This window comes from Antechinus flavipes, chromosome 1 (genome assembly GCF_016432865.1).
Source record: "Antechinus flavipes isolate AdamAnt ecotype Samford, QLD, Australia chromosome 1, AdamAnt_v2, whole genome shotgun sequence".
NCBI classification, from domain to species: domain Eukaryota; kingdom Metazoa; phylum Chordata; class Mammalia; order Dasyuromorphia; family Dasyuridae; genus Antechinus; species Antechinus flavipes.
Genome location: NC_067398.1, coordinates 666,767,570 through 666,790,085, shown reverse-complemented (window position 1 = coordinate 666,790,085; position 22,516 = coordinate 666,767,570). Strand labels below are relative to the sequence as shown.

Below are 22,516 nucleotides of genomic sequence, written 5' to 3'. Positions count from 1 at the left end.
TTCTTTCTAATAATTACACAAAATTCAGGATGCCCACCCTCCTTTGCATGATTAGAATAATGTATATATTATTCTCCTGCTTCTACTTATTTTGTTCTGCATTAATTCCTAAGAGCCTTCCTATGTTTGGCTAAACACTTTATTGTCAGCTTTTCTTAGAGCAGCAGAGACAGAAAATAGATGGGTATGTCTTGAAATCAGGAAGGCTGGGGTTCAAGGCCTCCTCTTATAATGGAGGCAATTCAGTGATCCAGGAAAGCAAGTGTCTAAATTGCAGAATTTCATTTTGTCTAGCTCTATAAGGTACTCCCTATGTACTTGCCCCTTCATTCCTCAGATGAGGAAAATGAGGCACAGGACATTAGATGATTGCTGAGCTAAAGAGTGGATAGAACCAGAAGGAGAAGCAAATCTCCTATAGCCTTTTTATCTTAGTACATGCCCACTAGTGTAGGGTAAGAGGTGAGCAACTAACTTTATTAATTACACTTGGCAAGTTTAATTAAAATTTTGTTAAACTATTGGATAGTTGTTTGAGACAAAGGCAGCGAGACCCAGCAAATATCTATAATCACAGGGAGAGATCTGGTTTTCTGCTGAAAAGCAGCCTCAGGGCTCTTTTCATATCTTTGTTCCTTAAGCTGTAGATGAAAGGGTTCAGCATGGGCGTGACTATAGTGTACATCACAGCTGATGTTGTGTCCTTTTGGGCAGTATGGGTGGATGTGGGGTTGAAATAAACTTCAATGATTGTTCCATAGAAGAGACAGACCACAGCTAGGTGGGACCCACAAGTATTGAAAGCTTTCTTTTTCCCATGAGTGGATGGGATCTTCAGGACAGCAATGAAAATGCATATGTAGGAGATGAGAATGCAGATAAAGGGTATAACAACTGTCAGGCTTCCTACTATGTAGATCATCAAGTCATTGAGTAAAGTATCTGAGCAGGCCAACCTTATGACCACACTGAGTTCACAGAAGAAATGAGGGATTTCATTGTGGCCACAGAATGAAAGTCGTGTCAGAGAGACAATGTGAATCAAGGCTTCAATACAGGCCCAACACCAGCACACTGCTACTAGAGAAGCACAGACTTTTTGGCTCATAATCATATTATAGTGTAATGGGGCACAGATGGCCACATAACGGTCATAGGCCATGGGAGCAAGGATGACACTATCTATTCCTCCAAATAAGAGGTAGAAGAACATTTGTGTCAGACACCTGGTATAAGTAATTGTTTTATTTCCAGATAGGTAGTTAACCAACATCTTGGGGACAGTGCTGGATGTGAAGCAGATATCAATGAGGGATAAATTGGTAAGGAAGAAGTACATGGGGGTGTGAAGGTGGGAGTCAGTTCTAATGGCCAGAATGATGAGCAGGTTCCATAGCATTGTGATCAGGTACATAACCAGGAATAGGAAAAATAGAAGTCTCTCTTGTTCAGGTTGGCTTGAAAGGCCCAGGAGGATGAACTCAGAGATGCTTGTTTGATTTCTTCTTTCCATGGGTCTGTTGGGAAAGAAGATGAAATTAGAACAGCTCATTTCAAGTTTATTTGAATATTTTTGTATGAATAAAATCAATGAAGATAGATTGGAAGACAAATGGGATAGTGGGAAAGCATTTGATTGTATTAAAGAAAATGTTATTGCCAAAAGTCTGAGATATAAAATATTTATGGAATTGAGAAGAGATTTGTAACACAAGGGACATTCTCCAAAAAATTCATTCAAAGGATAAAAAGAAATAATAAATGACCTCAAGAAAACATTTTTCAAATTGTGACCCAATAATCTGAATTTTCACCTTGTAGTCTGAAAATCTGGAAGAATTTTGGAAAGTTAGTCTTGGATTTCCTTCTTGATAGAGCTGCAAAGGAATCCAAAAATAGTGGTTTATATTTTGTTGGAAAAGGGAGAAGAAAAAAAAAACATTTATTAAGAATCTACTATTGTCCCAGGCCCTGTCCTACACCCATCATAAATATTACTTCATTTGATCTTAACTTGAAAATTTATTCTTCACTTAAAAGGACAAAACAGATATATGATTGATGGATATATAGTACAGTATATTGAGATAATATTTTTAGGGGAGTCAGATTAAGGACGTATATTGGATTCAATTATCATCTCAATGCAAATAATTCTCAAATCCATTTATCTACTGCTAACTTTTCTCTAGGCTTATATTTCCCATTACCTATTGAAAATCTCAAACACATCCAAAGGTGAATTTGTTGTTTTTCTCCTAAAAACTTCCTTTTTACCCAACTCTGTGATTACTGTTGAAGGTATACCATTTTTTCAGTTTTATTACCTAGTTATCATCCTCTACTTTTTGTCACCCCAGCCTCATATTCAATGTTATGGCAATACCTGTTGATTTTACATTCACAAAATGTCTCTTTCACACTGCTTTTCTTCTCTGACCCTTATACCTTCTGCTGAAGTCTTTAGTCACTTCATACTTTTACTTGCTTGTTGGTTTCTCCATCTTACTTATATTCTGTTCATCTTTCACTGAGCTATCAAATTGATCTTCCTAAATACCATATCTTCCCCTTATTTAACAAACTCATGTGTCTTCCTATCACTTCTGGGAAAAAATAGAAATCATCTGTTTGGTATTCAACGTCCTTTATAATATGTACTTTCCATCTTTCTAGTCTTCTTAACCATACTTCCCCCATATATCCTATGGCGCAGTGACTCCAGCCATCTTGCTGTTCTCTCCCTCCTTATTTCCATCTTTTGGCTTCCTCTGCTCCTTCAAGTCTTAGCTAATATCCTATCTTTTACATGAATATATTCCCTCCCTTTCCCCTTCCCTCAGTTGATTATGTACAATTTATTCTTTATTCTATCTGGTTTGTATATAGTTCTTTTCATATTGTCCTTTGATTAGACTCTGAGTTCTTGGAGAACAGAAACTTTTAAAAATATTTTTTGGTATCTCTAGCATTTAACAAGATGGATACTAAATGGTCATTTGCTAAGGATCAATGCAAAGAGAAAGAGAAACAGTACTCTTTCAATAGTTCATTATAGATTATCTACCAAATGGGAATAAATACATCAAGGATTTGGGAAAGTGATCACAAGCTTGGTAGAGCTACATGAAAAGGTAATAATTTTCCAGGGAAGTTGACAAACTTTGTCTGTCCAAAGCACAAAACAATGTCCCTGATACATTGCTTTTTTGGCTTATTATAATAGTAATTTTGTTTTAAAAGAGAATTTCAAGATGTATGATTCTGAATATGAGTATCATCAACATGAAGAAAACAGTTTTTGAAATAGTAATTATGGATAGTAATCTTGAATTGATGTCCACCATTCTAAATTAAAATTAATGAAGAAGGACAATGAAAGCACTATCTGATTCATACTCTAGATCTTGAACAAGCAGATTTCAAAGGGTTCAGAAAGATGATTTGCATCCCATGGCTTATTATGCTACAGGGCAAGGAGGAATGGGAATCACTCAAGAATTAAAATTTTAAAATACAAACATTTGTTAGTGATATATAAGAATGCTGATGACTTATGTGGGTTTATTTTATATCCTGCAACTTTGCTGAAGGTGTGGATTGTTTCTAATAACTTTTTGGTAGAGTCTCTGGGGTTCTCTAAGTATACCATCATATCATCAGCAAAGAGTGATAATTTGGTTTCCTCATTGCCTATTCTTATTCCTTTAATCTATTTCTCAACTCTTATTGCCAAAGCTAGCATTTCTAATACAATATTAAATAGTAATGGTGATAGTGGGCAACCTTGTTTTACTCTTGATCTTATTGGGAATGGTTGCAGTTTGTCCCCATTACATATGATGCTTACTGCTGGTTTTAAATAGATGCTACTAATACAAACATTAGTTAAGAGAAAGAGAAGAAATAATTCTGTAAAGAAACAAACCAAAAAAAAGGTATACAGCAAAGGCACTGATTACTATAGATTGAGGAAATATTTTTTCAGAAGATAAAAGCACGATCAAGTAATGGAAGATGAATATAAATATGTGCCCCAGGTCCCTGAAAACATTTTATTTGGAATGCCAGAGAGTAGAATGATCTGAGTGTGGTGTTGATATCCGATAATGAATTCTAGTTCAATTATTTGCAGTTGTGTTTAACTCTTGGTGACCTCATTTGTATTTTTTTTTTTTTTTGGTTAAATATGCTGTAGTGATTTGCTATTTCCTTCTCTAGATTATTTTACAAGGCAAACAGGGTAAAATGAATTGTACATGCTAACACAAATTGTATCTGAGGCTGGATTTGAAGTCAGGATTTTGTTACTCTATTCCTGGGGCTCCATGCACTATGCTGCCTCAGTACTTCCCCCCAAAAAATGAAAAATAACTTTTAAAATCTTTTGGGGTAAAGAGGAAGACTAAATCAAGGATAGACAAGTCTTTCAAGGTAGATGGAATAATGAAAATGTCTGGTTGGTTGTAACAATGTCTTCAATTCTTGAAAAGGATCAAAATGGTTCCACTATGCTGGGGTCAAATTATAGTCATGTCCCACTGTGGCAATCAAAGAAATATGAGCTCAGAAGCTTATGTATCAGACGTCCAACAGAAATAATGCATATGAACATTTGGAGCCAAAATGAAAATGCACAAGGCATTCACACATTAAGGAAGTAAGTAGGACTTTTGAAATCTTTATTAACTTTTGTTTTTTCTGCTAAATGGTTTTCAACTGAGGACAAAGTTCAAAAGACTAGAACAAGCATGTTCAATATACAAATGTGAGTCAAGGTAAATGAAGGGATGGGAAGAGAGCACTTGACTGACCCTCGTGAATTTTCTAGTCAACCAGACTGCATGTACTATATCACAGAGTCATGAAAGTGCAAGAAAATGTGAGTGTTGAGCCACTAGCAGCAATTTCTGAAAGATCGTGAAGAAAGGGAGAGGTATCACAGGATATAATAAGAAAAATAATTATGAATTTGAGTTTAGGTTTATCTAACTCCAGATCTAGTGCTACATGCAATGCCCTACCTAGCTACTCATTATTGGGTTACTAGTTGACTAATATTCTCATCTTTGTTTTTTTCTAGGGAAATTATTTGGACATATCTGTATACAGTTGTTTTTTGGAACAAAGGAATAGAGTTTTCTATGAATTAATAGGAAATTTCATTATTATGCATACAAGTAAATTGTTAGTATATTTCTTCTCATTATATTCTCTTTTCAAATGTTCTATGAATCCTAATTGTTATGAACATAGATTCTATTTCTCCGAAACTTCTTGCCATACTTACACCTACAAGAATACTATTTCTGAGTCCAGCCAGAGACAAGTTTCATACTGTAGAGATGGAGGCTCTTGTGTGAGAAATGTAAAAGTAGCCAGTTTCCTTAGATTAGAGAGTACTTAGTAAGAAGGCAGATAAGATAAGAATGGGTCATTCAAGAAGGTTATAAAGTCAAACAGTGATTTTATATTTGATAGTAGATGTATTTGGGAGGCTTTGTATTTTGTCAAATTGGGGATGGAGGTTATATGGTTAGATTTATGCTAAAGGAAAATGAGTTGAACTGCTGATTGGAGGTTGGACTGGAGTAAGGAGAGCATTGGAACTGGGAGAACCAATAGTTGATTATTTTTAGCCCTTTACAACTCTAAAGTTCCATGTCCCAAGTTTCTTTTGAGTTTGAACATTTTAATAGCTAGGGAAATCCTCTTGTCTAGTTATGTATCAAGTTTTTTGTGATTTTGAATTCTAAATTCTGTTGAATCCTTCCTCGTCCTCTTCCTCTTTCTCCTTGTCCTTTTTCTCTCTTGCCTATATTTCCTCCTCCTATAGGAAGTTTTCCCTTTTCCCTCAGCCTTCTAATTTGCTAACTACTTCCCACAGTCCACTGTTCTGGGTCCAGAAGTCCTTGAAATGGTTTTATATGGTTCCCTTCATGTCTCATCAGTGACTAGTGCTTTGACCAATCTTCTCTTCATCAGCTACCAAAAGACGGCAAGGAACTCATCGGACATAGAGATGGTGCTGTCTCATGTAGGTCTGGAGAATTCTTACTCTTGTGGGAGTTTGAAGATTAAAGTCTTTCAGAATGAATCCTAGAGCTTACAACTTTGTTTAAAGATGATATAATCAGCATAAAGGAACCATTCCTAAGTAGAATGTGATTCTTGGATGAAAATATAGCTTATAAACTTTGATGTCTGCTGCAAGGTATAGAATTCTAGACTTGGGAGACAGCAAGATTTTGAGTTCCAGTCCCTTTCCAGATACTTACTAGTGTGCGACTCTTTGGAAATTACTTAATCTTTCAGTGTCTTACACATTGTTTCATGTGTTTTTTTAACAACATTATCCCTTGCACTCACTTCTGTTCTTATTTTTCCCCTCCTTCCCTCCACTCCCTCCCCTAGATGGCAAGCAGTCCTAAATATGTTAAATAATGTTGCATTAACAATGTTAAATATTGTTAAATATGATAGGCAATCATTTCAACCAGATAGAAGGGATCAAGTTGTTCTATAATGATGGCTTTGAATACTGGGAAACGAGGAAAAGTATCTTATAATATTTAAATAATTATTTTAGGCTTTTGGATCAATGTGCATTTTAAATTTTAATTTCTTTAAAGTTATGGCAACTTCCAAGTTGGCATTTTGGAAGCTTCAGCTATTCCTTATCTCACGTCCAACTATCAAATATATGAGGTATACAAGAATGTTGGGTTCATTTATTTAGGAAATGATGTTTATCCCAAACATTCCCCATGCATTTTTCATCACTTAATAAAATGCATGTGAATGTTTGTGAATGAATGTGCATTATGCTTGAAATCATATGAAAAGGCTAAAGTTTATGAACCTTCCATAGAATTAAAGTAGTGGTAAAAAAATAAGATGAGACTGCCCTTCTGATTTTAATGAGTATGACAAATTACCTCACAGAATTATTGGTTCTGCTAAATTGCTCATGGTTAATCAATTGAAATTAATGAGTATTGCTAGATGTACAATCAAAAGATGTATACAAATGATACTTCACTGGCTCTTTTGATTATCGAACATTTGGTGATCTAAAAATCCTTCTGATGGTGCCTGAGAAAAGAATTAACATTTACTTTAATCTCTTATTAACATCTCTGATTGCTCACACAAAGAAATAGTTTATATCTTTCCACTGTGTCCCCTAAAAGAACTTTTTTTATGAATCATTCACCATATTCCTTTGTATAAGTTTTATCTCTTGAGATAAATGGAAAGCATCTTCTGCAGATTCACCTACCTGAGTATTTGGTCAGAATCTTCTATTCTGTTCTTGAAGAACCCAGCTCTGGTGTCTTCTTGAGTTTCTTTCCCATAGAGTGATCAGGAAACTAGCCAAATCCATGAGTTCTTCCCCGAGAAAGGGGGCTTGTGATGTCAACTGAAGTGGCATATATTGCAGTAAGAAGGTGAGTAGGTATCATGGTAGGTGCTTTTAGATAGAGTCCTTGGGTCCAAGGCTCTAATTCCCTGAGGTCTTTGTTAGAAACTAACCCCAAGTAATTGTCCCCTATCCACTCCAGACTCTTTGGACTTGGTTTCCTGTGGGGAAGAATTTGAAGGAAGGTGTCCAATTTATTTTAATAATGCTGCTTGATAGCAATGCTAAGAACTCCCTATGTTTCTAGCTCTGCTCCAGGGAAGAAAATTGTAATCTTAGAGCTTTGAGCTGAAATACATTTTAACATATAGCCCAAAGAAAATCAGGGCTGAGAGAGAACTTAAGACATTGAGTCTATATAACTTTGATTCAGAGTTTCTTTTGGCACATAGCACTACACAACCACAAATTAGAGCTGGAAGAGATCTGAGACCATCTGTCTAGTGTGAATCCCTTATTTCAGAATGGAAGAAATGGAATTTTTGGGCAGTTATGTGACTTGCCCAAGTTCAGACAGGTATCAGAAATTGGTTGTAACCATGTTTAGGGAAATACAGTTTTCCTAAGTTACAGACATTGTCCACAGTTGCATTTTGTTCTCACTTTTGTGATTCATTTCTTTCACCCAGAGAAACTGGGAATTTCAATATCTAACAGCATCCCAGACACAGCACAGTGAAGCACCTTGTTAGTAATCAGGTGATTCTATGGCCTCATTTTACAATAGAATAAACAGGGGGCTTGCCCAGTCAGGGTCACAGAGCTTGCAGTATGAGCTCAATTTCAACTTCAAGTCTTCTCTTTCTATACCCATGGCCCTTTGAATGGGTCATCCTAGGTAAAAGTGGATAGTCAGTCAATAATTCAGTCAGTCAGGCAGTGTGCTAAGTGCTAGGATACAAAGAGGGACCAAAGGTAATTCCTGCCCTTAAGACGTTTACAATGTAATGGCATAGAATACTGGGTCTAGAATCTGGAAAATTTGAGTTCACATCTGTCCTCTAATACTTCAAAGCTGTGTGAGTGTGGTAAAGTCACTTAAAATCTACCTCAATTTTTTCAACTGCAAAATGGGAATAATATTAGTATCTACCTCACAGGGCTATTTTGAGGATCAAATTGGATAATAACACAGCTGTGTATATTCCCTGTGGAAAGGTTGTAAAGGGCTTAGTGACCCTTTCATGTGTGCCAATGGAAGACAACTTCTACCCTTTGGTAAACCTATTCCTCTCATTTCCCATTACCTGCAATGAGAAGAGTACCGAGTGTAATGCAGGGCAATCTTTCCTCTAAATGTGGACCTTTAATCTCTTGCTGTGCATGTTTTCTGAGGGAAGAAGATGAGGAAAGTTGATAGGGTGTAGGGAATAGAAAGTTTTTCTTTCTTCTATATGGATGCTGAAGTGATAATTCTGAAGCCCACATCTTACCATAAGACCTATATCTTAACATTTTCAATAATCCCCAGTGACTTCTCTGAGATAAAGCACTTTTGAAGTAATCCAATTATTTTGTGGAATTCTACAATGTGGAATTAGACCTAAAATGTTATTAAACTGTCCACACTTTTTGATCCAGCAATACCACTACTAACTCTATTTCCAAAAATGATTATGGAATCAAAATAATAATATGTTTAAAATATTTATAGGAGTTCTATTTGTAGTGGCGAAGAGGTGGAAACTGCAGAAATGTCCATCAATTGGAAAAAGTCTAAGCAAGTTTTACTTGACTGTGATGAAATACTACTGTGTTATAAGAAACAATGAGCTCAATAATCTTAGAAAAACATGGACAAGTGTGAATGAAATAATGGAGAGTGAAATGAGCAGCACCAAGAGAACACTGCATGTAGTAACAGCAATATTTTTTAAGTGCCACTTTGAGTGATTGTCATTTTAATTATTATCAATAACCAAATTAATTACAACTTCTAAGTAGAAGAATGTATAGCATGATTTTATATATTTGTGTTTAATGGTAGTCATCTCTAGCTCAGGGTGTGGGAGGGAAGAAAACAAAAGAAAAAAGGATTTACATGATAACTTTTTCATGCTTTTAAAAGAAATAGCAAATATTTTAAGTAACAGATTTGTGGTTCCTTTTTTTTTTCATTTTTCCCTCTATATATAGAGGAAATGCTCATTTTATTCATAAATTAAATAGATAGAAATTTTAAAAACATTTTTCAGTTATGTTCATAGCAATTTAAATTTCCTCTGACTACCTGTCTGTTGCAATTTTGTGATTTTGAATAATCATTTTGAATAATGTAGTCATTCTATTTGAAATGTTTATCCTTTAGTTTGATCAGAAAATATAAAAATGCTTCTTGAGACCATGTGTGAAATGAATGGTATGAAATTCAGACTCACATAATGTAAGTATGATATGGTGATAAATGTTTAACAGCAGGATCTCTTGGTAGAGGGTGGGGTGGGGAGGGAGGGGGGAGGAATGTGCACACAACTGAATTTTTAGTTTCATTTGTATTTTCAGTTTTTTTCTCCAGCACTTTCTTCAGTCCAGACAATCAAATGAAACAACACATCAAGTCTGATTTGTAGCAAAAGAGAGGATAAAACAAATATCCCTCCAAATGGCTATTATAATTCTTAATTATCTAGCTTCAATCTACCTTTCTAGCTTTCCATGTATTTTTGACACAATCACAGTGCAGTTCCTAGACAGAGACATGATCATACTGGAGTTCCAGGCCTTTCTAAAATCAGCTTGTTCATCATTTTTTATAGAACAATAATATTCCATTAATTTCATATACCATAACTTTTTCAACCATTCCCCAATCAATGAATATGTACTCTTTTCCCAATTCTTTGCCACTGGAAAAAGAGCTGCTACAAACATTTTTTCATATGTGGGTCTTTTCTCTTCCTTTATGATTTTCTTGGGATGCAGACCCAGTAGTGGCCCTGCTGGGTCAAAGAGAATGCAGTGGTTATGGCCTTTTGAGAATAATTCCAAATTGCTCTCCAGAATTGGATCATTTCACAAGAGAGTTGTTTTCTTTAGTAACTTGTTGGTGCCCCCACCCCCTCTCCCTCCCCCTTTTTTAAAATCAGATTAGTCCTGGTTTTTTATTTTTTTTTGGTTATTATTTACTTCAGTATTTTTTTTTCCCTTTTGGTGCCTCTTCTATCAAGCCAGTATTTTTCTTTTCATAATTTTCCTGGACTCACTCTAATTTCTTTGCACTGTGTTTGTTTTCTCACTCTTATGCTTTTTTTCTTTAATGCTTCCAGATATTTTTGCAGGCATTGAGGTCAGCTAGAGTTTTTCTTTGAGATTTTGATTTTACCTATTTTTATAATGTTGTTTTTAAAAATTTATGGAGGGAGCATTCTGGGAAGATGGAGGTCAGTAAATTTCAAGGTTTCCAGATTCCCCTCCCCTCCCCGAATAAATTTTCATTTCAGTGTTAACATGGACTGGTAAAAAAAATCAAGAAGACTTGTTTCAGAACAAGAATTCTTCTGGTACAACTCAAGAAGTTCTGAAGAAAGACTCTAGGCCAGGGATTAACTAGTCTGAAGTGCAAACACCTTCAGGCTAGTTCCAGAGAAACACCATGTGGGGTCCTCTTTGGCTGAATGGGCTTGGCTAGCGTCTCAGGAGTAACCACAGAAACTGTTCTCCTCCCAGATAGCAAGGGGAGTCATGCTCTGTCTGGTAAGACAGAGGGAACCTTGGCTGATTAGGAATTGCAGGCCCAGTTGTGTTCAAGAGACTTGGCCTTTGGTGAAAGGGCACCAGCACATTCTGTTAGTGGGACAGGGATTCTGCTGATTTTGGACACTTGGAAGAGGGTGGAGTTTTTAATCTGGGACTTCAGGTCATAGGGCAGAGCAGAGGAAGATTGAGGAAGAAATCCCACAAAATCAAGATTATGGAAAAAAGTTAATTAGCTTAGGAAAGGAGACAGTCTTAAAGATGAAAATAACTATTGGGGAATGACTGAATATATTATGGCATATGAAGGTAATGGAATATTATTGTTATATAAATATGATGAACAAGATAATTTTAGAAAGGCCTGGAAAGTTTTAAATGAACTGATGTTGGGTTAAACAAATAGAACCAGGAATACTTGGTACATAATAACAAGTATGTTCGATGATGAAGTATGAAAGACTATGTTCTTATTGGAAGTTAAAGTAATCCAAGGCAACCCCAGGAGGCTTTGAATAGAAAATGCCATCTGTATGCAGAAAAAGAACTATGGAGATTGAATATAAATCAAAACATGCTATGTTCACTTCTTCCCCCTTCCCCTCCCCTTTTTTTTTCTCTCTCTCCCATAGCTTTTTGTTTTTGTTCTGATATGTATTCTCATTACTGTCATTCTCTTGAATGAAATTATGGATAGTTTCTGTGATTTGTTTTTTGATCCACTAACTTTTTAGAATTGTATTATTTAATTTCCCATTGGTGTTATTCTATCTTTCCCTGGTCTTTTATTGAATATAATTTTTATTGCATTGTGGTCTAAATTGATAGTGAGGTTTTTGTACCCCAATACATGGTCAGTTTTTGTGTAGGTGCCATGTGCTGTCAAGAAAATCATGTATTCTTTTCTTTCTCTATTCATTTTTCTCCAGATGTCTATCATATCTCAGGTTTTCTAGGATATTATTAAACTGCCTATTTTTTTTCTTGTTTATTTTGTTGTTAGATTCATCTGATTCTAAGAGGGAAAAATCAAGGTTCTTCGCTAATATAGTTTTGTTGTCTATTTTTCCCTGTAACTGGCTTAATATATTCTGTAGGAATTTGTATGCTCCACTACTTGGTGCATATAGATTTAATATTGTTAATACTTCATTGTTTATGGTACCCTTTATCAAAATGTACTTTCCTTTCTTATCTCTTTTAATTATATCTATTTTTACTTTTGCTTTATCTGAGATTAAAATTGCTACCCTGACTTTTCTTTGCTTCAGCCAAAGCATAATATATTCTATTCCAGTCTTTTACCTTTACTTTGCATGTGTCTCTCTATGTCAAATATATTTCTTGTAAATAACATATTATAGGATTCTATTTTTAATCTATTCTGCTATTTGCTTCTGTTTTATGGGAGAGTTCATCCTATCACATTCTGTTATGATTATAGGCTCTGTATTTCCCTCCATCCTATTTTCTCCCCAGTTCTTTTGTTCTTTTACCACCTTCTCCTCAGTAGTGTTTTGGTTGTTGTTGTTGTTGTTGTTGTTTTATTTTGATCGACCCCACTCACTACCTTATCTTGTATCACCACTTCCTTCTTCTTTAACCATTTTTTCCCCCCTACTGTTTCTGCCCTCCCTTCTGTCCAGCCCATCCCTTTTCTTTCCTCTTTATTTCCTACTTCTTTTTGGGTTTTATATATTTCTATATCCAAATGAATGATTAAGTTATTTTCTCTTAGAGTCAAAACTGATGAGATCAAACTTCAGACAATGCTCATCTCCCTCTCTTGCCCTCCTAGAGTTTAATAGGTCTTTTGTGTCTCTTCATGTGATCTAATTTGTCCCATTATACATCCCATTTCCTCTTCCAATACAGTTCTCTTTCCACCCCTCAATGTTTTTTTCTTTGATATCCTCACATCAAAGTCCAGACCCAACCATACCTTCTGTCCATGTGATGCCCCCTTCTGTCTGCCTCTGTAACAGATACAATTCTCAAGAGTTGCAGATATCATTGTCCCACATAGGGATGTAAACAGTTTAACCTTTAAATAAAAAATATATTTTTCCTGTTTACCTTTCTATGCTTTTCTTGAGTCCTATGTTTGTAGATTAAAATTTCTGTTTAGTTCTGTTTTTTAAATAGAAATTATTGAAACTATTTTATTTCATTGAAGATGCATCACCTCCCCTGAAAGATGATGCTCATTCTCCCTGGGTAATTAATTCTTGTTTTCAATTCCAGGTACTTTGCCTTCCCAGAATATGGTATTCCAGGTCCTCTGAACCTTTATTGTAGAAGCTGGCAGATCCTAGGTAATCCTGAGTGTTGCTCCTTGATATTTGAATTATTTTTGTCTGGCCACTTGCAGTATTTTTCCCTTGAGGTTGTAGTTATGGAGTTTTGTAACAATGTTTCTTTGAGTTTTTCTTGTGGGATGTCTTTGCAATGGTGATTGATGGATTCTTTCAACGAGTATTTCCTTTTTTGTTTCTAGACTATCTGGACAGTTTTTCTTGAAGATCTCTGGAAGAATGCTATCCAAGTTCTATTTTGGTCACATCTTCAGGTAGACTGATAATTTTTCTATTTTCTCCTGGATGTGTTTTCCAAGTTACCTATTGTCCAATGAGGTATTTTCTTTCATTTTTTCTTTCTTTTTAGTTTGTTTCACTGAATCTTCATGTCTCATAAAGTCATTGGCTTCAATTTGCCCTATTCTAGTTTTTAATGTGTGATTTTCTTCAGTTAGCTTTTTAAAAATCTCTTTTTCCATTTTGTTAATTCTACTTTTTAAGGTGTTGTTTTCTTCAGTGGATTTTTTTTTTATTTGACCAATTGTATTTTTTAAGAAATTACCTTCCTTTCGAACCTGTTGACACTTTCTTGCATACCTCTCATTTTTTCTCATTTTTTATATTTTTCTTATTTTCTTTTAAAAATCTTTCATGATCCCTACCAAAAGACTCTTTGGGCTTGAGACCATGTCATATCTGTCTTTGAGATTTCCTCTGTAGTCATTTTGTCTTTGTCTGAATTGGTGTTTTCTTCTTCCCTTTCACCAGAGTAGCTTTCTATGGTCAAAATTCTTTTGTGTTTCTTATCACTTTCTTTCCTTTTCTTTTGGTATTTTCTTTCTTTCTTTTTTTAATTTTATGGTTGAGCTCTGCTCTTGGGGTAAAGTGGATGCTTTCTCAAGCTTCCTGTGCAGATCTGACCTTGGCTTTGAGCACATTTGCCTTCTTTTTTTCAGGAAGCATCGTGGTTTCTCATAGTTTGCTTTCTGAGTTGGGACTAGAGGCTTTCCCACTGATCTGCTCTTCTACTGAGCCAGAAAAGAGAGTTTTAATTGCTGCTTTACTGTTATTAAGACACTCTTATCAGCTGAAATTTTTTTGAATCTGTCTTGAACTAGAGAGTGGTTTCATTCCATCAGAGTCTTTTCAGCAACTTGGTTTCATGTGATTTTCAAGAGAACTTGAGAGAGCTGGATCAGCTTCCTGGCTTAACTCTGCCATCTTGGCCACACTTCTAGAAATACTCTCTGACTAGATTAGTTTTGATTGCAAAACTTATGCCAGGTTCATGGCATTCCTATAAAACCTGCATCCAAGTCTGAGTTTGGCAAACTGGCTTTGATTTGATTGAATTTTTTTTTTCACTCAGAACTAAAATTTGAATGTGCTAACTGCTGAGCTTCCTTATTAGAAGAGCTGTGTGATTTTTTTGGTCTACTGGATTTTATATTGTCCATAAATGCCATTTTGTGTTTGACTGTAGCATAGCATGCCCTTCTGCCATGGCAAGCATGTCAGGATTGGATTAGGTAAAATGGACAATTTTTAAGATACATTTTCTAGCCTCTTTCTCATGTCTGGTCAGCAGTATAGTCCTTAGTAGGGTTGCTCAGATACCCAGGGCACTCCCACTACTGCTTTCAGTCTAGTAAGAAGATGACCCTATACTCCAGGCCACCTTTGTTCAATGTATTGATTACAGCTTCTAGTGTATCTTTATCTGTTGCTTCATCACTTGTCTTTTACCACAGGACTTTGAAATAGCTAAATGGTAAAAAAAAAAAAAAAAGATAGTCAGGATAAATTTTCCCCTGCTTGGTGTAGAAAGCCCACTAATTCACCAATGGGTTTGAGACTCCTAAGTTATCATCAATCTGATTTAGCCTGTCTGCTGAATATGCTACAGATTCTTGAAGGTAAAGGAGAGAACTTGGTGAGTTATGTGGACAATGAAGGAGGAAAGCAGCCTTCAAAAGAGCTAGACATCCACTATACCAAAAGTACTAATATTTCCCGAATAAGCTTATACTCCTCTAATAAATTACTGTTGATACACAGACAATTGTTTTTTACCCACACCTTGAAAAATTTACAAGATTCAAAGCCTTCAATGCATGGATAAATTGAGAAATAAAAATATATCTCAAATCATTTGTTGTATTCGTCATACTTGCCTTATAAAAGTAATGTCAGCTTGATAGCATATGCAGATATTGCAAATTCACCTGATATTTGCTTTGTGTGATCCAACCCCAAGTTCCAGCTCTCTTGGCTGTCCCTGGGCTGATTTTCTTAAATTCCCAAGCTATAGGATGATCCTTCCAGGGCCTATCTTTTTGACAAGTGCACTCTTACAATCACTCTTTTCCCTCTGAGCATCTGGCACTTGACTCAGCAACTCCATAATTTAGAAGATAGCTGTCAATGTTGGAAAAAAATTATTTCTGTCACTTGTTGATGATTATTCAATGAAGGAATTAGATATATATAGAAGAAGATCATTAGGGAATTGTGGTTCATTTCAGTGTAGTTCCATGGCTTGCCAAACTTTACCTGATGAATCCATGCCAAGGACAATCCCTTGACTCTCCCAGGAATATACACGATGCATGATATAAATTGATTATTGAATGTAATTTTATTTTTACACAGTAAAATAATGTTAGCAATTCAAAGTGTTAGTAACAGAGAACATAGTAAGTTATGATAGCTGCAAGCAGATGAGATATTAATATTTATTCTATTGCTCCTTGAAAGTCTGTTTCATTTCTGGCCACTGCCTCCTTTTATACACCTTCCCTCTTATCATCTTTTCCTTTTCCCATGTATTATACTTTCCACATGGCCAAGGATGAATAATCAGTCAAAAGTGATGACTTATTTTTGTATGTTTTGTCCCATCTGATAGAATGTAAGTTCCTTGAAGGCAGCGATACAATTTCATTTTTTTGAGTCAGTTTACATAGCATTTCCAAAGACCTGGAATACATAAAATAAGAAATGATTAGTAGTAAATGCTTGTTGAATGAATGAATTATTGATTTGTGCTGTTCCAGAGATTTCTGCTGATCTCTGTTTATATCACATGATCTTCAAAGTACTTGAAAGTACTTTTACTGTTCTATGAAATGTAGCCCTAGAGAAGTTCAATAACTTGCCCATAACTTGCCCATAGCTAGAAAGTAATGAAAGGAGCATTTAATCCTATATTGTGGAATAATACATTGCTAGGAATGAAAGAGACCTTTAAGATGATCTAAATTAGAGCTTCTTAACTTTTTCCCACTTGTAACCCCTTTTCACCAGGGATATTTATTTTTATGTGGATTTATAAAATAAGCTTGCAAATCAAATATTTACTGATAATAAATTACAATTTAGTGATGTGATCCCTCATGGGATTGCCACTCATAGTTTAAAACATTTGATATAGACAGTAGCTCGTTGTATTTGTGTTAAAATTTTATCGACAATTTTTTCTCTATTTTACTTACTGAATATATCTCTTATATTATAATAGTCTGTTGCCTATTTTCCCACTTCCAAGTATTTTTCTATTCCAATTCATCTTCTACATTGGTCTTCCTAAAGTATAGATTGGACCATGGCATATAAGTTTCTTTGGATTCCTGTTGCTTTCAGGATCAAATATCAAATGCGTTTTAATAGTCAAAGCACTTTATAACCTGCCCCACTACTTTACCACTGTTGTTAGACCTTACTTGTCCCCACCTCTCATGTACTCTGTAATATAATGGTGCCATCCTTCTTGCTTCTCCTCACATAAAACACTTTGCCTCCAGACTGAACATATTTTTACTGGTTATTCTTTGTTCTATTGTCTCCTACTTCATTTCCATTTCCTTGCTTCCTTTCAGTTTTGGCTACAATCTCACCTTCTGCAATAGTCCTGCTCTGGTCTCCCTCAATGCTAGTGTGTTGGAATCTTTACAAAGTGCTAACTCATTAGAGTTGATCTGATCTTACAAGAAGATGTTTTGGGCCAGAACCTGAAACAAGGTACTAAGTAGAACTATTTGATACAATGCTTGTGTTTACACCTTTACTCATTGGAATTCACAAGTATGGGAGATTCACAAAGTTAACTGTGTAACTTTGTGAATTCACACCTCCCTTGAAGCTCTTAGGGCCAGAAAGCACTATGGGAGAAAACCCATAATTCCTCTCTCTGGTATATAAGAAGAAAGCAGAGGCCCAGTGGGGGGAATTCAGCCAAATTACATGGATAGGGGAGCATCAAGTCAGAAGAAGCCACGAGTCGGAGTTGAGCTAGAGCCAGGAGAGAATTACTTCGGAAGGCAAGAGAGACAGATTCATCTTTGTGCTGGCTGGAGGCTGAAGGGAACAGAGGCAAAGGACAAAGCTGCAGGAGTTCTCAGAACCCAGAGAAAGATAGGCCTTTAAGAATCTAGCTATCCAGGCCCAAGGAAAGAGACAAGACTTGGAAGGAGAAATAAACATTTGTATTTTTACCAGCTGGCTGCATTTGGGATAATTATTGATCTGAACTGATACTAAGGCTGCCTCCAGAAAACCTCCCTGAGAAACCTGCTGTCCTCCAGAAAGAATCATTTTATTTTATATATTTTAAAGAAGAAAAAGAACATCACACTAGTGTTTCCCTCCTGCTGATTATCTGCAATTTATTCTTTCTATATGTTTTGCTTGTCCATAGTTGTTTGCTTGTTAATAGTTGTTTGCTCGTTAGAATGTGATTTGAGACCCCATTACCTAGTGAGCTTCTTGAGAATAGAGAGTAAGGTTTTTTTGGTTGTTGTTTGTGTGGTTGTTAGTTTTCTTTTTTGTTTTGTTTTGTTTTTGTTTTTGTATCTATAGCATTTAATGTATGCCAGGCACATAGGTGTTTAATAAATTTTTGGTGACTTAACTTGACTTTCCACCCCTCAGAGAGTCATCCTTGTGATAAAACCTTTTTTAAGAAAAAAGAGAAAAAAAATCAGCACAACCTACAAGAAAATACAATACAATGCAATACAAGAAAATCATCTGATATTATGTGCCATGTTCCACATTTATTAACCCTTTACTTTAATAAAGTGGTAGGTAAAAATACTTTTTTGGTTTTTCTTGAGGTTGGTCTTGTTTTTTGTAATTTCTCAGAATCCATTTTTGATTATTTTGAGGTTGTCATTTTTTCCATTCACATTATTGTAGCAATTTTGCTATTGTTTCCTTGTCTCATTTTTACTATGTGTGTGTTCATGTAAGCCTTTACAAGCACCTTTCTATTCATTAATTCTTACAATACATTAATATTCCATTGTATTCATTTCCCACTGTTTATCTAGTAATGGAACATACTGTATGTATAGTATTTGAGAGATTCTATTAACTGGTGCTATCTCTCTCTCTCATGGTCTCATATCATCTAGATACATTCTGCCACTATTTCCCCTTTCACTGTTATCTCACATGATGAGGTGACCTTTTACTTTAACAAAGTCAGCCCCTTTATGCACATAAGAAATCCCATTCCAACCCTCCTTCATTAGCATATTTCTCCCTCTACCATCCCTGCTTTTCCACTTATCTTCAAATTTTCTTTGTCTATTTGATCATTCCTTCATAAAAAGTGCTTAAAAATGCTTGTTTCTTGTTACCTGGAAAGTTTTGTTAAAAAATTTAATGAAAACAATCAATACATGCATGACTTCATCTATCTACAATATTTCACATACAAAGTATTCCATGTATGAAAAGAATGCAGGGTAGTCCATTTCCCTAATTATTTCTTTCTTTTTCAAAAAGGTTTTATTTTAAAAATATCTGCATAGATAGTTTTCAATATTCACTCTTGAAAAACCTTTTGTTCCAATTTTTTTCTCCTTCCCTTTGCTCCTACCCCATCCCTTAGATAGTGAGAAATCTGATATAGGTTAAACACGTATAGTTCTTCTAATATATTTCCAAAATTATCATGCTGCAAAAGAAAAATCAGATTAAAAAGGGAAAAATGAGAAAAACCCCCAAAGCAAGCAAGCAACAACAACAAAATATAAATACTATGTTGTGTTCTATGCTCGGTCCCCACAATCCTCTCTCTGGGTGCAGGTGGCTCCCAATTCTTTCTAATGATTACACAAAATTTAGGATTCCCACCCTCCTTTGCACGATTAGAATAATGTATATATTATTCTCCTGTTTTTACTTCTTTTGTTCTGCATTAATTCCTAAGAGCCTTCCTATGTTTGGCTAAACACTTTATTGTCAGCTTTTCTTAGAGCCGTAGGGACATAGAAAATAGATAGGTATGTCTTGAAATCCGGAAGGCTGGGGTTCAAGGCCTCCTCTTACAATGGAGGCAATTCAGTGATCCAGGAAAGCAAGTGTCTAAATTGCAGAATTTCATTTTGTCTAGCTCTATAAGGTACTCCCTATGTACTTGCCCCTTCATTCCTCAGATGAGGAAAATGAGGCACAGGACATTAGATGATTGCTGAGCTAAAGAGTGGATAGAACCAGAAGGAGAAGCAAATCTCCTATAGCCTTTTTATCTTAGTACATGCCCACTAGTGTAGGGTAAGAGGTGAGCAACTAACTTTATTAATTACACTTGGCAAGTTTAATTAAAATTTTGTTAAACTATTGGATAGTTGTTTGAGACAAAGGCAGCAAGACCCAGCAAATATCTACAATCACAGGGAGAGATCTGGTTTTCTGCTGAAAAGCAGCCTCAGGGCTCTTTTCATATCTTTGTTCCTTAAGCTGTAGATGAAAGGGTTCAGCATGGGCGTGACTATAGTGTACATCACAGCTGCTGCAGTGTCCTTTTGGGCAGTGTGGGTAGATGTGGGGTTGAAATAAACTTCAATGATTGTTCCATAGAAGAGACAGACCACAGCTAGGTGGGACCCACAAGTGTTGAAAGCTTTCTTTTTCCCATGAGTCGATGGGATCTTCAGGACAGCAATGAAAATGAACATGTAGGAGATGAGGATGCAGATAAAGGGTATAACAATTGTCAGGCTTCCTACTGTGTAGACCATCAAGTCATTGAATAAGGTATCTGAGCAGGCCAACCTTATGACCACACTGAGTTCACAGAAGAAATGAGGGATTTCATTGTGGCCACAAAATGAAAGTTGGGTCAGAGAGACAGTGTGAATCAGGGCATCAATACAGGCCCAACACCAGCACACTGCTACTAGAGAAGCACAAACTTTTTGGCTCATAATCATATTATAGTGTAATGGGGCACAGATGGCCACATAACGGTCATAGGCCATGGAAGCAAGGATGATACTATCTATTCCTCCAAATAAGAGGAAGAAGAATATTTGTGTCAGACACCTGGTATAAGTAATTGCTTTATTTCCAGATAGGTAGTTAACCAACATCTTGGGGACAGTGCTGGATGTGAAGCAGATATCAATGAGGGATAAATTGGTAAGGAAGAAGTACATAGGAGTGTGTAGGTGGGAGTCAGTTCTAATGGCCAGAATGATGAGAAGATTCCATAGCACTGTGATCAGGTACATAACCAGGAATAGGAAAAATAGAAGTCTCTCCTGTTCAGGCTGGTTTGAAAGGCCCAGGAGGATGAACTCAGAGATGCTTGTTCGATTTCTTCTTTCCATGGGTCTATTGGGAAAGAAGATGAAATTAGAACAGCTCATTTCAAGTTCGTTTGAATATTTTTGTATGAATAAAATCAATGAAGATAGATTGGAAGACAAATGGGATAGTGGGAAAACATTTGATTGTATTAAAGACAATGTCATTGCTAAAAGTCTGAGATATAAAATATTTAGGGGATTGAGAAGAGATTTATAACACAAGGGACATTCTTAAAAAAATTCATTCCAAGGATGGAAACAAACAATAAATGAACTCAAGAAAACATTCTTCAAATCGTAGTCCAATACTCTGAATTTTCACCTTGTAGTGGGAAAATCTGGGAGAATTTTGGAAAGTTAGTCTTGGATTTCCTTCTTGATAGAGCTGCAAAGGAATCCAAAAATAGTGGTTTACATTTTGTTGGAAAAGGGAGAAGGAAAAAAAGCATTTATTAAGAATTTACTATTGTCTCAGGCCCTGTCCTACACCCATTATAAATATTACTTCATTTGATCTTAACTTGAAAATTTATTCTTCACTTAAGAGGACAAAACAGATACATGATTAATGGATATATAGTATAGTATATTGAGATAGTATTTTTAGGAGAGTCAGATTAAGGACTTATGTTGGATTCCATTATCATCTCAATGCAAATAATTCTCAAATCTATTTATCTACTGCTAACTTTTCCCTAGGCTTATATTTCTAATTGCCTATTGAAAATCTCAAACACATCCAAAGGTGAATTTGTTGTTTTTCTCCTAAAAACTTCCTTTTTATCCAACTCTGTGATTACTGTTGAAGGTATACCATTTTTTCAGTTTTATAACCTAGTTATCATCCTCTACTTTTTTCCCCAGCCTCATATTCAATGTTATGGCAATACCTGTTGATTTTACATTCACAAAATGTCTCTTTCACACTGCTTTTCTTCTCTGACCCTTATACCATCTGCTGAAGTCTTTAGTCACTTCATACTTTTACTTGCTTGTTGGTTTCTCCATCTTATTTATATTCTGTTCATCTTTCACTGAGCTATCAAATTGATCTTCCTAAATACCATATCTTCCCCTTATTTAACAAACTCATGTGTCTTCCTATCACTTCTGGGAAAAATAGAAATCATCTGTTTGGTATTCAACATCGTTTATAATATGTACCTTCCATCTTTCTAGTCTTCTTAACCATACTTCCCCCATATATCCTATAGTGCAGTGACTCCAGCCAGCTTGCTGTTCTCTCCCTCCTTATTTCCATCTTTTGGCTTCCTTTGCTCCTTCAAGTCTTAGCTAATATCCTATCTTTTACATGAATTTATTCCCTTCTTTTTCCCTTCCCTCAGTTGATTATGTACAATTTATTCTTTATTCTATCTGGTTTGTATATAGTTCTTTTCATATTGTACTTTGATTAGACTCCGAGTTCTTGGAGAACAGAAACTTTTAAAAATATTTTTTGGTATCTCTAGCATTTAACAAGATGGATACTAAATGGTCATTTG

General features: G+C 35.5%; 2 protein-coding genes across 2 annotated transcripts; both read right to left on the bottom strand.

Annotated features, from left to right (window-relative positions):
* Positions 1–571: 571 nt before the first annotated feature.
* LOC127543433 (olfactory receptor 1M1-like) lies at positions 572–1,567 on the bottom strand. The gene has a single exon (XM_051969531.1). The coding sequence runs from the start codon at positions 1,550–1,552 to the stop codon at positions 572–574; it is 981 nt and encodes a 326-aa protein (XP_051825491.1). The 5' UTR covers positions 1,553–1,567.
* Positions 1,568–20,090: 18,523 nt separating this feature from the next.
* On the bottom strand, positions 20,091–21,032 carry LOC127543425 (olfactory receptor 1361-like). The gene has a single exon (XM_051969519.1). The coding sequence runs from the start codon at positions 21,030–21,032 to the stop codon at positions 20,091–20,093; it is 942 nt and encodes a 313-aa protein (XP_051825479.1).
* Between the last annotated feature and the right edge of the window lie 1,484 nt (positions 21,033–22,516).

Coding starts and splice junctions, on each gene's coding strand:
- LOC127543433 (XM_051969531.1), bottom strand. CDS start 1,552: ATGAGCTGTTCTAATTTCATCTTCTTTCCCAACAGACCCATGGAAAGA.
- LOC127543425 (XM_051969519.1), bottom strand. CDS start 21,032: ATGGAAAGAAGAAATCGAACAAGCATCTCTGAGTTCATCCTCCTGGGC.